The 17,128-nt window shown below is 40.4% G+C and overlaps 1 protein-coding gene across 1 annotated transcript in view; it reads right to left on the reverse strand.

Moving 5' to 3' along the window:
- Nucleotides 1-12,506: 12,506 nt before the first annotated feature.
- Nucleotides 12,507-17,128, reverse strand: part of LOC117210973 (B-cell receptor CD22) — a 314,738-nt gene continuing 310,116 nt past the window's right edge. Inside the window, exon 11 of the mRNA XM_033454474.1 lies at nt 12,507-15,112. Coding sequence (XP_033310365.1) covers nt 14,879-15,112 — 234 coding nt within the window. The 3' untranslated portion in view covers nt 12,507-14,878. The remainder of the gene's footprint in view (nt 15,113-17,128) is intronic.

Genomic DNA, 17,128 nt, shown 5'->3' on the forward strand with positions numbered 1-17,128 from the left:
TCGAAATCTATATACGAGGCTTCATTGTTCCGTATTTTTGACTTCTGCAATTCTTAGAAGAAATTGTTTCATTTTCAGCTTTTCTATTTTTCCAAGATTCGAGAAACATGTATATTTATTTCTTATGTTAAAGAATTATTACGTGATTTTAGAAGAAGCTGGATTCAAGTGGTAAAATAGTTAAATACGATATCTGAGATCATATTTGTTTTTATACGGTGCGTACGTGGCCAATGTTCGTTCGAACGACGTTTTTGGCGTTCAGTGCTAACTAATAGAAGGACAATGAAATATCTGAGCGGTTGTAATTTTAGTTCATGGCATCGCTTCGCCTATACACGCGGTGAGGTCGAAACCCTGTCTCTAGACGAGGAGTCACTGACATCGTGAGGTCGACGAAAACGAAATTTAGTTCGGTGCACTTGAGATAGAAACGACCTTCGCAAGCTGCTGACAATAAGTCACTATCCTATGTTTAATCATTCATACCACTCAAAATAAATAGTTATTCCGAAGTCGTTCTCATTGATGAATATTCTTATTTTGACTATAAAGAAATGTTTAATTGAAACGTAGATACATTGAGCCACGCAATGCAATTCTTTTGGAAACAAACAAATTGGACGCAACTGTTTTATTTTCTTTCAATTTTATATTTCTTGTACAACAATTTCTATCGAGTATTGGTGGACAAACTTTAAAACGATCAAAGTCTCCAGTTATATGAAATTTTCGGCTTGTTCACGGGTATTTCTGTAGCCAGGAAATTTCACTTTCCCTTAACGTTGTTTGATACGGTTACCGGAACACACACGAGCAGAGAGAGAGGGAGAAAGAGAGAGAAAGAGAGTGTGTGTGTGTGAGAGAGAGAGAGAGAGAGAAAGAGAGTCTTGGGTCAAGCGGTGTTCCGGCAGAAATGGCGTGAAAACGCCGCCGGGAATCGCCTCTCGCGACGAGAATCGAATTGTATAGAAGTCGAAAGCCTGCGAGGCCTCAACTACAGACTATCAATGGACTGCATAGAACGTTGCGAATCAAATTACACACGGTGTGGGAAATAGCGAGTACAACTTGCTTGGCTAGCCAATCACTGGCCGATTCATGGGAAAGAAAATCAAATTTTGTTGATGCTGAGTGTAGAACGACATCGTAATGTCACATCGGATAAATCTGCGAAATATTTTCACTTTTAGGCTAGTTTTTTTTTCGTCTCTCAGCTCAGACTTCTCAACCAGAGTTTCGATCCTCTATCGATTTTTCCATAACGACTATCCTAATGATTTTTATGATATTCAAATGACCCTGTCTCCTTAATGCCAACGATTTGAATGCCTTCAACTTTCGAATGTCTTTGACTATCAGCAACACGACCTCGATGACCGCTGCAACTATCAAATGATCTTGACTTTCTATGGCATGAGCTTGCTGATCTCCTGTGGACCTTGAACGATCTTGACCGCCAATGGCGTAACCTTACTTTTCAACTAGTTTTCCCTGAAAGTGAAACACATTATCATCCGATCATAAGCCTCCGTTAATTTCGAAAAACTATACGAGAACGAGATAGACACGAAAATAAAGTTGGCGCACGACATTTTAAGATACAGCTTGCAGCTTCGTTCGTGATATTATATATTATCTATAGCATCTATTTGATACGCGTATCATTTGATCGTTCCCAGTGATGGACGGGCGCGCTATTTTATTTCGCGGATTTCATTAAATCTTGTTGCATTTTCAGACGTGTTTTGTTCTCTCGCTAACCGGTTTACACATCTGTTAAGCTTGTTATCGATCGAGTTCGAATTTTTGCAATCGTTTCACCTCATTTCTTTCTACTTCTATTTTCTATATAACCGACAAAAATGCTTGCCAACGAAAATGTTTCGCGCGCTATATCACATGACACAGTATCGTTTCCATTTTATCGCGTAGTTTCTTTTCAACATTTCAAAATTTACATAAATATACATAAATCATCGATAACTATAGTATCGACAAATTCTACGGAAAGGACCAGCAGAATTCTCTGCGTATTATATTTATCATCGAAAAATAACAAGCTAAAGCTAAAGGGTAATTTATTTTATTTATTTATTTATTTGCGCACGTGCAGCTTCATCCGCATATAAACAAATAGGCCGGAAGCGAGGAAAAATCGGTAGTTACAAAGGAAACAGAAAAAAGCGATAGTCAAATAGAAGAAAAAATGGTCCGTGTTGTAACGATAATCGCCGTCGATAAAATAAATTAGGATAACAAAGAGTACAGTTGCCATAATTCGAGAAATATCGTCATAGATCATACTCGCGTCAATATCGTGAGATTACGATTCTTATTATCATCAAACCCATGTGGGAGTTTGCATGCTAGATGTTGGTTGTATCGGCGTCGTTCTTCGTGAAACGACTCGCAATGTCATGTGCACGAAATGTCCCATGTGACAGAGTGACTGGTGACGAATCATTGCATACGAATGATAACGTGACATTGCTGCATCGACGTGATTACGACTTCGATATGTTGTCGGAATAAACTGGCAACCTGGTTTAAACACGACCTAGTCCTCCTGCCCTGGAAAGGTGTTCGTATCATTGTTGTCTGCGGCGTGTTATCAGCACGAAAGCCAATAGCGAGTCGAGACCGTGGAAACGTGTACTTAATCTATCACGAGCAATGTATTTCCCGATTATATTGTCGGCCAATTTATTACACCTTTCAGATACCCCTGCCTGTACAGTTGTATAGAAGGCTTTGGAGGATAGTCAATGGAAAATATAAAAATGGTGACGGTGATTTGCTTCGACTACGAGATTGACATTCATGTGGATAACTGTTTTCGAGAATTATTCTTTTCCCAAGATTCTTTAATTACGAGGATAATTAATTGCACACAGTGTTTATAAAATACGTAGGTGCAGTTAGGAAAATCGATTCTAAACGCGAAGACAATGAAACCAGTGAATAGGTTTTAGACGAGACATTTCTTTAAGGAATGTTTTGTACGCGCGTGCACCTTCCTATAGAAAAGAAATATTATTATTATTAGATCAAAGAGGATTTGCGATTACACTTTCTTACTGGTTCTTTGACCATCGTCGCATTCTGTACGAGATCTACAAATGATCTTCCTCGATTCTATCATTTATTACAAAATTCTTCCAAATTAATGACATTTCTCTGCTACAGACATCTTCGATCAAAACTACATATATATAAATAAAACATTCTCCTACTCTTCTGACAAATTCTATCTTTAATGAATTAAAAACTATTATAAAATGATCACTTGTGTATATGCAAATTCATCGTGGGATCAAAGCTATGAAAGATATAGCATACCGTATGGTAATTCCTCTTTCGTATTCCTATCCACTTTGAACTTTTACTTTCGAGCCTACCCGGCGTACCCTATCGACACGTCCGTGTCCGTTAAATTCCAGGAGGCAAAGAATCCTGTCGCGGACGTCCCGGTTTCCAATTGTACAACGCGGGCTGGCGTCTCCCTCGCAGCGCGGATTGAAGAAACGGATATCGAAACGGAGCGAACTATCTCCTTGGCACGGAACTCGAAAGGAATTCATTCACGCTCGCTGGTCTCCATCGAATCGTGCTATTCCGTCAATTCGAACGGGAAGTCTCTTTGTGCTCGGCTTCATTGTTCGGTCATCGAACGCGTCCAAGTGTCGAAGTGGTCGCCGCCTCGGTCGGGTTACGTGGTATCAGTTATATAGAAACGAGACGTGGAACTTTGTCGAATAACTTTAACGAGACACAAATAAATAAATCGAAGATCGTTGAACGTTTCGAGCTCGTCTTTATCCGAACGAAGATTTATGCTGTTTTCTTTCGCACAGCCTCTTTGTATCGGTTAGAATCTTTCTCGATTTCTTCGTTTGCCAGTGTTTGTTTTTCATTTCGTACCACTGTGAAGACACTCGTGATTATTTTCTAGTATTTTCTGTTGCGTTCGAATATCGTTAAATCGAATGGAATGCTGCGAATATCTCGTATGTGATAATTTCGTGAAGCGTAAGATTTATCGCTATAATGAGAAATTAGCTTTTCAAACTTTTGATCGTTTGGTTTATCAACCGAGGCTTATATTAGAAATTCGTTAATAATACTCTTACTTTGTTCCCGATCGTAGCGTCTATTTCTGTGAATTAAGGGGAAGAAAAGTTTGTTGCTAGTTCTTCGACAGACACGAAGACTACTCCGAGAGAATTATGGGCACGAGCGAAATCGATCGAGATGATCGGATTGGATACGCCATCGCCGACGATTGATTCTTCTTACTGGCGCACATTATCCAAGTATCCGAAATCGATGCTGTCTTCGGTGAGTTATGTTATTAGACCCGAAGCTATGAAATGTATCTACCGTTTGCGACCGATGGGTCTGAGGGGTCAGATCTATTGTTATCGTTTGAATATTCCTGATTCAAAGGTTGGAACATTGACGGAAGAGCAGGGAAATTTGAAGGTTCAGTGGATTCGCTCGGTAATATGAATTTCTTCAAAAGATGTACTTCATGCATGAGATGTTTAAAATTTATGAAGGTAAAAGCGGAAGAATTTTCAATCTTCGAGGCCTCGTTTCACCCTCTACGTACGAGATCGGTTTGAAAAAAAAAAAAAGGATCTTGCAATTTGAGACTTTACATTCTTTCACGGAACCGCTCTTTTCTCATATCGCTCCTTATAGATTATTTCGTATTATATTAAAAGATCTCTACATAAAAATCGCTTTCGTACTTTGTCGTGTATTTAGATCCAATTCGCTTGATTTGTAGTACGTTCGTTATGGTATTACGTTCCGTGATTCTTGTACGATACCGATTGACACCGTTATTATTGCAAATGACGAATCACGCTGTTCTACGATTGCCTAAACCAAAAGTACCGCATGGACGCGTGAAATTTCAAATTTCTTCCGTGTCCATCGCGAGTACGAAACGATCGAAAATCGTCACGTTTTCGGGCCAGCAAATTGCGATCGCACAACCACCCTTTCAAACGGCCACACGCAGCCATATCGAAAGTAATAGTTGCGCGGTTTAGTTACCGTCATCGCTCGGCTATGACATTTATCGCGACCGAATAAAGCACCAACACTCGTACCTTTCGTTCATTCATCGACATCGACGCAACCATGTCGAGAATTTTTTTTCACTTCTGCATCACGTTTACCATCGCCACGCCGGGAAATCGAATCGAAATTAAACGAACACGGCCACGACAAGGACAGGGTAGCGACGCACATATCCCACCCCCTGTCCCATTTTGTTTTACCTTTTTTCAACTTCTCTTTTCTTCGTTTTTTTGTCCATTTTGTTTCGTCCTACCTTTTGGTTGTCCGTTTGCTTTTTTCTTTCGGCTTGTCCCTCTTTCTCCGTTCGAATCGTCGCTCGTTCGCCCTTTTCACTCGCGTATGCACGCCTTCCATTACAATCGTTTTCACCAATTTTGTTCGGCGACTCGTGTATTTACGAGTAATAGCAGCTCCGAGCTCTGTGTCTCTTTCTCTACTGGCAGATTACATGCCGATCTGCCGATGACACTCTCGCCTTAGGTAGAAATTGTTTGTAGGATCAGCTCGTTTTTCGTGGGATAAAGAGTGGATGCGAGTAACGAGAAAAACCGTACAGTGTTCAATTAATTCTCTCATCGATTTGCACGCTTTGAAAAATACGCCAGGGAACACGAAGTTTCCTACGCAACGCGATCAATATACACGCTACGATAAAAAGTGCCACTACGTTCCTGTTCATCAGCCAACAACTACAGCATAAGAAAGTTGCTTTAATCTAAAGAGGCAGATTGCATTTCTAATCCGACGGTCATACGATATCTTCGGAAAGAAATCGTGTGCAGCATTTTACTTCTTTTAATAATTCGTAAGAGAACATGAGAAAATACTTTGCGTATCTCCCTAGCAAAAAAATAATAATATTGTCGTTTTTCTTGTAAAAGTTCCTGTCGGATTTGTGTCACGAGCAGCCCACCTTCTAAAACCTTTGACCGAAAGACCCAATGTAAAGCAGTCATCTGTTGGAAAATTTTTCGTGCACCCAATGCAAACAATGTGCCACAGTTGCCCCCTGTTCCGTAGAGAAATCATTCTTTTCGCACAGTTCGAGTAAATTAGTAAAGTTTCTAAGTTTGAACGGCCGCAATTTACCCTACGAGATTGCCGAGGTATAATTCGATATCCTTCGCGACACTGTTTCACTTCCGCCTCCTGCTTCAACCTGTTCGTTCAACATGCAAACTATTCGGAACAACACCGGCTCAACGAAGGTTCTTGGTGGATTCTAGCAGGCAAGCCAGGAAAATGGACGAATTAACATTTAAAGGACGATTTTAGCCGTGTAAAACCTGCCCTTTTTATCTCCGGCTGCTTTTTCTCTGTGAATATCCAGAGATATTCGTCTCTCTCCGTGAAGATGAGAAGTCTCTAGGAAACACGTGGACCAGAAACTGGTAACACGATGGGTGCACGACGATGGTCGCTGGTACGCGAAGAATAGAGATTTTCCTGATTAGAGGGGCTGATCGGCTGAGCTTTCTTGGAAACGGAGGGCTAATGAAACGTTTGTAATCGTAACTGGGAGGAAACGAGCAGTTTGCGCGACGTGAACGTTCAGCGGTTGAACGCTCGAGGAATGCTCGAGTTTCCAACCGGTCTTGAATAATAAAAGAAAAAAGTTCTCAACGTGAATGTAATGGAGATGCAATGGGGCGAACGAAAACTCAATGCACGTACGACGACGTGGGTGAAACGCATGTTTCTAAATTCAATTAGAGGCGTCGCGTTGCTCTATTATTGTGTAGTGTTCGGAGGGTGTATCGTTGCACGAGCTGAGTACACAGAGATGGGAAAAACTTTGAGTAATTGAAGTAATTGAATATACAGTTTTAGGAAATGTCCCTATTTCTATATAGGGTTAAGCGTTTTGAAAAAAATGTCCTTTCTTCGCGAAGTTGAGTGTTCGCTATTTCGTGAATACTTAACCTCGTTCATTTTTTAGCCTTGGTTTACTTATATGCCGTGCATGGTCTATAAAAGACGTATTATGAGACGAGAAAAATAGTCAGATGACATAATCGAGGTCTTTAATAAAGAATTACAATTAGCTACGAGACAGAGTGGAAAAGTTAGTTAAATTCCCTTGGAGATTTTTATTTGTAGGAGATATCACGATGAAGATTGGTGGCTTCAATGATTATTGCTTTCTCTCTAAAGTTTTATTAACAGGAACATTTCATTTGTTTTCAGTCGTGAAGGGTGCGTTGTCGGTTGGAAGTTGAATCCAAATTGGAAGCCGGCGTAGTGATTCGGTTTTTCTGGGGCGAAAGAAGTGTAACTCCACCGAAACTCATCGCCAATTCAGTGAGGTGTATGGTGATAATACGATATCGCGTTAGGCGATCGCAAAATAATGCATTTTATTCGAAAACGGGCGTACGAATATAAAAAAAAGTTATCGGCAGGGGAAACTGTCAACTTGGTTGACAAATGACAACGCGCGTCACAGTGAAATTCTTCGAAACAAGCATAGAAAAACTAACTACAACTGTCGAATTTAAAAATATAACCACAAATGCTGAATACCTTCTTTTAAGGCGAGTGCAACCAATTTTTCTATCCTGCCTCGTATTATTTTTACAAATTTATTTAGTCTTGAAGTAATTACTTGAAGAAAAACTCTATACTTTTTTTTTGTATATCCGTGACCCGAAGACCGCACTTACGAAGAGAATAGAATTTAGTGAAACAAAAAATTCGAAATAAGGAGAGGACCATATTACTGTGCCCTTCAATATAAATTTTGTTTTAGGTTACAAGGTCTAGAAACAAGAGAGCTATAAGTAGATTTCTATTGCTGTTTCTTGTAGGTCCATATTATTGTGCCCTTCAATGTAAATTTTGTTTTGGATCACAAGGTCTAGAAACAAGAGAGCTATAAGTAGGTTTCTATTGCTGTTTCTTGTAGGTCCATGTTGTTGTGCCCTTCAATGTAAATTTTGTTTTGGATCACAAGGTCTAGAAACAAGAGAGCTATAAGTAGGTTTCTATTGCTGTTTCTTGTAGGTCCATGTTGTTGTGCCCTTCAATGTAAATTTTGTTTTGGATCACAAGGTCTAGAAACAAGAGAGCTATAAGTAGGTTTCTATTGCTGTTTCTTGTAGGTCCATGTTGTTGTGCCCTTCAATGTAAATTTTGTTTTGGATCACAAGGTCTAGAAACAAGAGACCTATAAGTAGATTTCTATTGCTGTTTCTTGTAGGTCCATGTTATTGTGCCCTTCAGTGTAAATTTTGTTTTGGATCATAAGGTCTAGAAACAAGAGAGCTATAAGTAGGTTTCTATTGCTGTTTCTTGTAGGGCCATGTTATTGTGCCCTTCAATGTAAATTTTGTTTTGGATCACAAGGTCTAGAAACAAGAGAGCTGTAAGTAGATTTCTATTGCTATTTTTTGTTGATCCATATTATTGTGCCCTTCAATGTAAATTTTGTTTTGGATCACAAGGTCTAGAAACAAAAGTGCTATAAGTAGGTTTCTATTGCTGTTTCTTGTTGATCCATATTATTGTGCCCTTCAATATAAATTTTGTTTTGGATCACAAGGTCTAGAAACAAGAGAGCTATAAGTAGATTTCTATTGCTGTTTTTTGTAGCCTTCAGCTAGAGCTACAAGGTTAACCTTTTGGTAATGTCCTTTGCCATAAATATATGAAGGTGCTCCCTATCACTCTTCTTTCTGTTGTATTGTAAACACTGTAAGAGTGAGGATCTGGATCAGCATACACTATACCTGTACTTATTTCAATATAGATTTTTCTATTACAAATTCATCCACTCGTTCTTCTATCAGTCAACCTGAACATTTAGCAAGGGAATTGGAGACAATGAGCGTTTCCTTTTTCCAGATCTTTATTTATTAATGGACCACCTTCGATCTCATCGTTGCGTTTTTTCACACCTTTCCTGAAAAAGATGTATTAACTTTTAATTATACCGTTTAACAATGTCTAATCGAAAAATGCCAGGTACAAGAATCTAGAATCAAACAACCCTTTTCCTTTTTCTTGCGTGCGTTCGAGCGTTCGCTGTACTGCGAATAGCCAGGCTCATTTTTCTTACTTAGCGTCGCGAGCTCTCATTCCGCGAAATTAACAAATTTATAAACGCTTCCAAACAAAGTCTCTAAACGAAGCATCCTTTATCTCGCGATATCGTAACTTACGAACTTTTCCCGATTAAATTTCCCTTTCCCCAGGTTCATAGTAATCTCTTTCGCGTCTTAATCTAGACGCACAAAGAGGTACGAGATCGATCGGTTTATAAAATTTCCGAAAACGTTGCGAACAACACCTGGACAATGCTCCTCTTCTTTTTCTTTCGCAATATCGTTCCGACTTCGAGGACATCGTTTCGGAGACTTGGATGGAACACACAACTCGCATAATCTCCGATAAGTTCATCTTTGCCGGATTTCTCTAACAATCATCCAACAAGGTACAATTGTTTCATTTTTCCAATGCAATGAATATTTTACTCTTGCTGTGTATCAGATGAAAAGTACAAAAGTTACCGTTTTCAATGCTTACGTATCAGCATGCGACTATAATATCAGATTAAAGTCTCATCGATAATAACCTTGGAGGATCAAAAATGTTTATAATACGCTCATCGACATCTCGAAGATACTATTTCTGTTTCCTTTTCACGTGTCGTTGCGTGTTATACAAACCCATGATTCGCCTCTTGGACAGAATCAACCTTACCAATATCGTTTCTAAGATTTCGACGGAACTCAGGCTGCACGTTTCCGGTAGGTCTATCTTAGGTGGATTTCTCTGATAGTCGCGTCCCGCAGGGACGAGAAAATAAATAAATGACGAGCGATTCCCGTGAGCCTGGTGAGCCGGCAAGAAGGAGCGGTTTCGGTGTAGATAGCGCGAGAATTATGGTTCCTCACGGGGGCTGTGATGAAGGTAGGCGGCAGCAGGGGTGCGCGGGGCAATTTTAAGCCATCCTCTCGGTTTCTGGCCTTATAACTCTGTAATTTTTACCCTCGGAAAAGTTAAGAGTAATTTACTGGCTCCACGTAGGCGTTATTCGACTCGACCCACTCCTCCGTGTACGCCTCCTATGCTGCCCCGTGAAATAACTACATCGAAGATCCCTGGCCCTTGTTAATTGTCTGCCGTGGATGAGCTTGATCTTCCCGCGAAACTGCTAACCGGCAGGCTTCAGATAAATGTTAGTAATATCGTTACGAAAATAGGTAGTTACTTCTTTTCGGAGCCACGGGTAGACGTCCCCTGGGGTCTCATCCCCCAACTCGTTGAATCGTCCTTTCTTTGTTTGTCGGTAATAATGGCCGAAAGAACTTGGAAACGAGCTGATGAAAACGAGTTTCTCTTGTACGAACAATGGGTCGGAACAAACGGAAGTGGTTGTATTATAGAAATTAAACTCCATATATCTTGTGAATATTGTACGTATTAACGTTGAGGAATTTGATATTCATGAAAATTGCATCAAGTACATGTACGTTGACATTAACGTTGACATTTCAGACCTCCGAAACGATGTGACTCTCTTGAAGATTCGTTGACAACGTTCTTCTCTAAACGTAATGTACGATGAAATAAAATATTATCCGCGGACCGTTGTCTCGTAGAGATAGCTTTTAATAATTAAAGAATTTATTTACTTGGAATAAGCACGAAGTTGCTTGTAGAACCAATCGGATAGCAATTAAATACATTTCTATTCCCTGTTTTCCTCGGTTTAGCTAGAAACTTCTAGTTCGTACGATTATCCTGTCAGCATAGAAACGCAAATTGAAGCAACCGAAGGTACTCGCAAGATGGTCGATCACGAGCAATTCGAGATATTGCGGGATGGTGTGTACGTGTTCGAGAATGCTACTGATCTGTGTGTACTCGACGGAGAAACGGGCCACGAAGGGACCAGCATGCATCGAATCCCGGTAGCATTATTTAGCCGGGAAAAGTGCTGCCGACGCCATTAATCCGATTGGACGAACCTTCACCCTTAGGCCTTAGGGATCCATTATGTATTAGGAGGATCGGCTTGCTCAGTAGCCGGTAAGATTAAAGTTGGAACGGGCAAGGAAATGCGCTGCTTCAACACCGAAAATCCCGAACATAATTTCCCCCGGTAGAGATTTTAATCCTTTAAGAAAATAAGGAATCTCGGTAGCCACGTAGCGACTTTGTGCATCCATATATTGATATAAATTATGGGCAGAAATTTTAATGGTAGAGAATCGCAATAATTAGGAGAATAAATCGCGTGAATTTTTTTCATCGAATAAAATTTCTACGTTTAGAATTATGTTATGTTATAAGGATAATAATACGTATAATTCGTCGAGAAAGGGAAGATTTCTTGAATGCGACAGATTCGACAACTACGTTTACGAAATTAACATTCTTCTTTTTTTTTCAATTTTCATGGACTAACTAACTTTAGAACGAAGATAACGTTAGAATGGAATACACCTTTGTGTCCAAAGTCGCACTTCTTCAGCTTCTGTTCGCTCCTTAAAAAGTTGATATTTCGTGGACACGCGAGGGTGGAAAGCTGTTTCGTGGATATTTCACGAGGCAAATGCCGTGACTTATTTCACGGCACGAAAGAAGCAAACGAACGTGAATTTCTGGTGGGCCGACATTCTTTCTTTCCTACTGCTTCTCTACGTTGAAACCTTTTCGTGGTAAAAGCAAAGGAACGCACGCCTGCTTGCGCAACCACGTCTTTTTGAGGTTTCGTCTCTATTAGCATGATTGTAACTGCCGTATCGAGTTGCCTGGTTTTCGTGCTCCGTTCTCACCCTACCGACTCTACGAAGCGATAATTTGGCAATTTATTTAAACACGTTCGTTCCAAACATAAAATGTTAGAAATATCTACCGAAATATGCGCCGGTTGATTGAAATTTTGTCTCTTTAAATTTAACATCTCCTTTCGATTCTGCCTGCAAATTGTTCTGTGTAAAAATGACGTTGACTATTTTTGGTCGCTACGTGGGAAGAATGTGGCGCGATCAAAGGTTAAACGAAGCGTGCTGGAGGAAGGAAAACTTTAAAAAATAAGAAAGCCCAAGTATGGAATAATGAAAAATAGAGTGATTCTCAAACACCGCGTTCAAACGTGCCGCACCGACAAGAACCATTAGGAAGGAAATGACCGTGAAGCTAGGCACGTTGGTCGAAGGAAACCGCGTGGTTTCTTCGCGAAAGTAATTTGTCTGCTTTTCGTTCCCTTTCCGTTTGCTCACGACGAACCTCTGTCCCTGAAAACTTTTCTATCGACGGAAATATTTATATAACCGTTAGAAATTATCACTAACATTTACACCGTGAAATTTATTTACAAAGTTACTAAATCTTCGCTATCGAATTGGAATTATTAGGAGGAGGAATTTCAATGATACACATGAGAATCATTATATCAACGCAGATATTGTAAATATCATTTATTGGACTTTTAGGCGTCATGGGGTACAACGATTACATCACGTTGCTTATTTATAACACCTAAGCAATTCGATAAAAATGAAAAGAAAGAAGAACTACGGGGAGACGTTTTCCGTTCGTTCGGGTAAAAATCGTCGAGAAATGAAGAAACTCGGGGAAGGGGGGACGGGGGGAGGGGGGAAACACTGGATTAATTTTCGTTCTCGCGTCTATAAAGTGTAATAATGCCGACTTCCGTGCGGATTAGGCGTGAACGGATGAATGAAGCTATAAACGCATCGCAGCCGGCACGCGTTGACAAAAATTAGGAACCACTTTTCTTCCGTCTTTTTCTTTTCTTCTTTTTTTTTCTTCTTCTTCTTCTTCTTTCAGAGGAACTGGAACGATCGAAACGAGACGCTACGTTCACTTCTTATCTAGCAATCGCGGAGAGATAAAAAACGAATAATCGCGAAAGACAACGATGTTACATACGTTCGTGTTAATTTGCGTGTTTTTCATTTTTCGTTTCGTTTGCTTTTTCTTTACTACCGCAGTACAATCACCGTACAACCATCGAAAAACGTATAATCTAGGACGTTGATCCTAGGGAATAAGGAGGAGTTTCGTTTGATTTATTCATCGGTATGATTCTGTGTTTGAATTGAAATCGTCATCATCGTCGTCGTCATTATCGTCACACTTTTTTCACGGCCACTCTCGATTGAAAACTAACCATCGATCGGTACACGACATCCAGGGGGAAGGCGAACGAGAACTTATGGCTAAATAAAACTTTATAAAAATATATCAACGAATAATAAATATATCTCTAACAGCGTCACTGTATAATTCGTCATGCATAGCCCTCGGTGTACGATAGCCTATGCATTTACAATCACTATATACACGCTATTTTTTTTTTTTATTTGTTTTAATGCTACTTACCTAAAATAATATACAACAATGTATCTTTTTCCTTAATGTTCCTATTTTCTTTTTTTTTTTTTTACGGAATATTTCTTGTTTCGTTTCTTGCGTTTAATTCAATTCGTTACTTCGTTTTCTTATCCATACACGTAATTAATCTCATCATTTTCTTGCTTCTTCGACTCGACTTTCGCCGAGTTGTTTTCTTTGGTTCGTGTTACGCCCTAACAATTACATTTGAACGAACAGTAATCATTTTCTATACTTCGACCACGTTCAGCCGTCGACGTTCTGCGAACCCGAATGTAAAAATTGGTCTCTTGTTCAACGCGTGTACACCACTGCCTTCATTGCACTCTTTTATCGTTTGTCTTTTTCTTTCGTCCTCTCTCATTCTCGCATGCCATCCGCTTTCTTTACAAATAAACTATACAAATATTTACACGTGCCCTCCGTAACGCATAATCTCGTCGAATATTCCATTTTATTAAGCTTAATCGAGAAAATCGCCGCGGGTTACGATTCTCGTGGTCGAAATCTCGCGACAATTTAGTTTACAAAGTTTTCCCCTACGCGATAACCGTATCCTCTTTCGAATTACTTTGGCCGCGCCGTTTCTCCGTTTAAGGCCAGAGAAACACATTGGCTACGTCGCGGTCGTAGATTCGAATCGCAGACTTCGAGGTATCGAACGCACGTACGAAACTGTGGACTGTGCTTTTTAATTCCACTTCGGAATGGAAATTTTTTTCCTTCTTTCCCTTCTTTTTTTTTCTCTCTAATAAAGAAGAAAGGAGAAAAGAAGAAGAAAAAAAAAAGGAAAACAAATCTATAATGTACGGTCGAAGTTACGTCGATTCGATTTGTCAATCCCAACCGTCGTTTATCATCTAGAAAACCCTACGACAAGAACGTGGAGAAAAAGAAGACAAGAGAGAGAAAAAAGAGAATACGAAAAGAATAAAAAATATGGAAAAAGAAAAAGAACGAATGTAGCAACGAGATCCATGATTAAGGAACGTCGAGGCCGGATTATCGTCGTCGCCGGAAGCTCTGCATCGTTCATCGACAACGACAGCGTCGATAAAAGGCTTTCTCGTTTAAGCGTGTTCACCCTTTCGATACATAATAAACAGGGTTTTCTCGTTGCATCGTCATCGAGTCTCGCCTTGAGTCTAGAACACGCTAATACAAAACGTTGCTCCGTATTCTTATCTGAAACGATGTATCCCATTCATCTTGCTCGCTCATTCTCTCCTTTGTAATTTATATATTTTCTATTTACAATCGTCGAAGATGGCGGAAATACTGACGGAACTTTGACTTCCTTCCCCCTTATTCTTATCGTCTAATCAGGGAAGCTGATGTACAATTTTTTGTTCGAGTTCACAGGCCACTCCCTTGACTCTTCGCGAGCAAACGGTATCGACGTACTCCCAGCGATGTCTCAGCGGCGATGCTCCTGCAGAATGACCAGGGCCAGACACATCGAAAGGTAAGTGAGACTCGCTGACCGGAAGTGAGCGTGACTGTACTCGGAGGCGCGCGTCACGTTCAACAAAACGGAAGCGTCCGAGATCCCTTCCGACGAGCGAACCAGCACAAACCATTCGCCGGCGTGAGACCATTGAATCGTGTCGAAGCTCAGCACCGTTCTGTAACAGGACTCCGTGCCACCGTCCTGAAACGCAAACAACGAGAAACGTGCGTCGTTAATGAATTCGATACCGGTGTTCCTGGAGTTTGTCAAGTATTCGTGACCTGATTCGTGCGATGGTTTTAAAGGGTTCGCTAGCAACCACCGAGGGTTATAAAGGATAATTTATCTGGATGGAGTTGCGGACGATCGTTGCTACTGGCAAGTTTTCGAGAGGGGAAAGTTGATAGCGGAATGGGTCAAGGGTAGTTCGAGATTTTCCATTTTTCCCCCAATAAGAACCGCTACTGGCTTCTTTTTTATGGAGATACGTAGGCTAGGAGAGAAATTTCTTACTGCTTTTTTTGTAGAAAAATGGAATGGCAGAAGATGGAAGAGAAATTACGTTGCATTCAAATAAACTATCGTCTGTCCGATGAAACGGCGATTAAATGCAATTGTTCGCGACAATGTTTGAACGTTCGTGCATACTTTCACGAATATACCGTGCGTGTTATGCAAACGTTCGAATACTTTCGCGAACCACATTGCGTATGTAACAGTGACATAAAGGTAATATGTGCGATTAAGATGCAAGAATTTGCTCGTGTCAATTTAAAGAGATAGAATTTTTTCAGGATTCTCGTGCCCTTATAGTTCGATCGCGTCCTTATAGTTGGATATAATTGTTAAAGTAAAATAAAGTCAGAGAGTAACATCTCGAAGCAAAGACGAAATCGATGCAAACGCAAATTGAGATAAGAAGTTGATATTCAAACAAGAGTTTCGGAGTCGTTCGATTTCCCGACCTTTTTATCACTCGGCGTTCATTAACTTGCAATTCGATAAAGTCGATCCTACGACCGTATTTCTTATCTGCCTGCGATTCTGTTTAGCTACTTGAGATTAAACTTTCGCGCGCAACTTCCACGAAAAAGCGAAAACTTCGTACATCGTGCCACGTTCTCGCTTCAATTGCCCGTATCACTTCCGATTTCCATCGCTTTATCTTCCTTCTCTGCAACTTATATACCTCCTTAAGCTTCTTCTTTTTTTTCCCCAGCACAGTTCCTCTTCTTTCATTCCTTCGGCTTTTTGTACGTCGCCGATAGAATCGATCGAATTAAATCGGCACGGTTTCGAGCGGTTGATCGATAGAGACGCGAAGAACACGGAGCTGAAAATAAAATTGAGCAACGCAAAATGTCAACCGGCGAGAAATAAAAATGACGCCTTTTATCGGATTAACTGGAACGCGTTACTGCGAGTTCCATTATCGCGTAATACAAAATGAGGCACGCGTCAAACGATTGCCCTGTTTTATTCAATCACGTTAATTACTCTGATTATTTTTGCACGCGTTCAATCAACGGAAAAACAGACGGCTGATCGAACGTATCGATGTTAAGTTGCTCGTAATCCTTTTACGGGCAAGCAAAAAGGGAACCGTATCAGAAATAAACGTACGAAACGGCATAAAAGAAACGCGTATCTTGGAAATGATATTTAAGCTCGTACAACGAAATTAAATCCACGGAATCCCACGTAGAATCGTGTGGAACACGAAAAAAGGTATAATTATATTGCACGATGTTCCCTTTATCAATTCGTGTCCTTTCCGTTTGGTAAAGTACGCGCAACGAAGAAATACGTTTCCGTAATTGAATCGGATTCCGCTTGTCTCGGGGGTAACTTCTCTCGCAATTCGAACCAGACGTCGTCGTTCGTAGTCTCGCGAATTTTTCGCGTGCAACCAGTCGCAGTTTCTTGCTCCATTTAACTTTGCGTTTCATCCTCGTCCTTTCTCAGTTTCACCAACATACCACCGAGCGCCATCCCAGACTCCTCGTGCTCTTTATTCTTCAGCTTTGCTCATCTCCGTTGCCATTCTTTGCCCTTAGCTTTTTCTTCTTTGTGTCGTTTCCCGAGATGAGTCCACGTCGACGCACGTCGATGTTTTACGCGATTTGTGTGTACCCTTTGTCGAATTTGAACGACGTACGATAAATTAAGTGCATTCGGTACATTCAGTTTCGATTTTATCGATGTCATTTTCATTTC

The sequence above is a fragment of the Bombus bifarius genome, unplaced genomic scaffold (genome assembly GCF_011952205.1).
Source record: "Bombus bifarius isolate JDL3187 unplaced genomic scaffold, Bbif_JDL3187 scf7180000008213, whole genome shotgun sequence".
Lineage (NCBI taxonomy): Eukaryota > Metazoa > Arthropoda > Insecta > Hymenoptera > Apidae > Bombus > Bombus bifarius.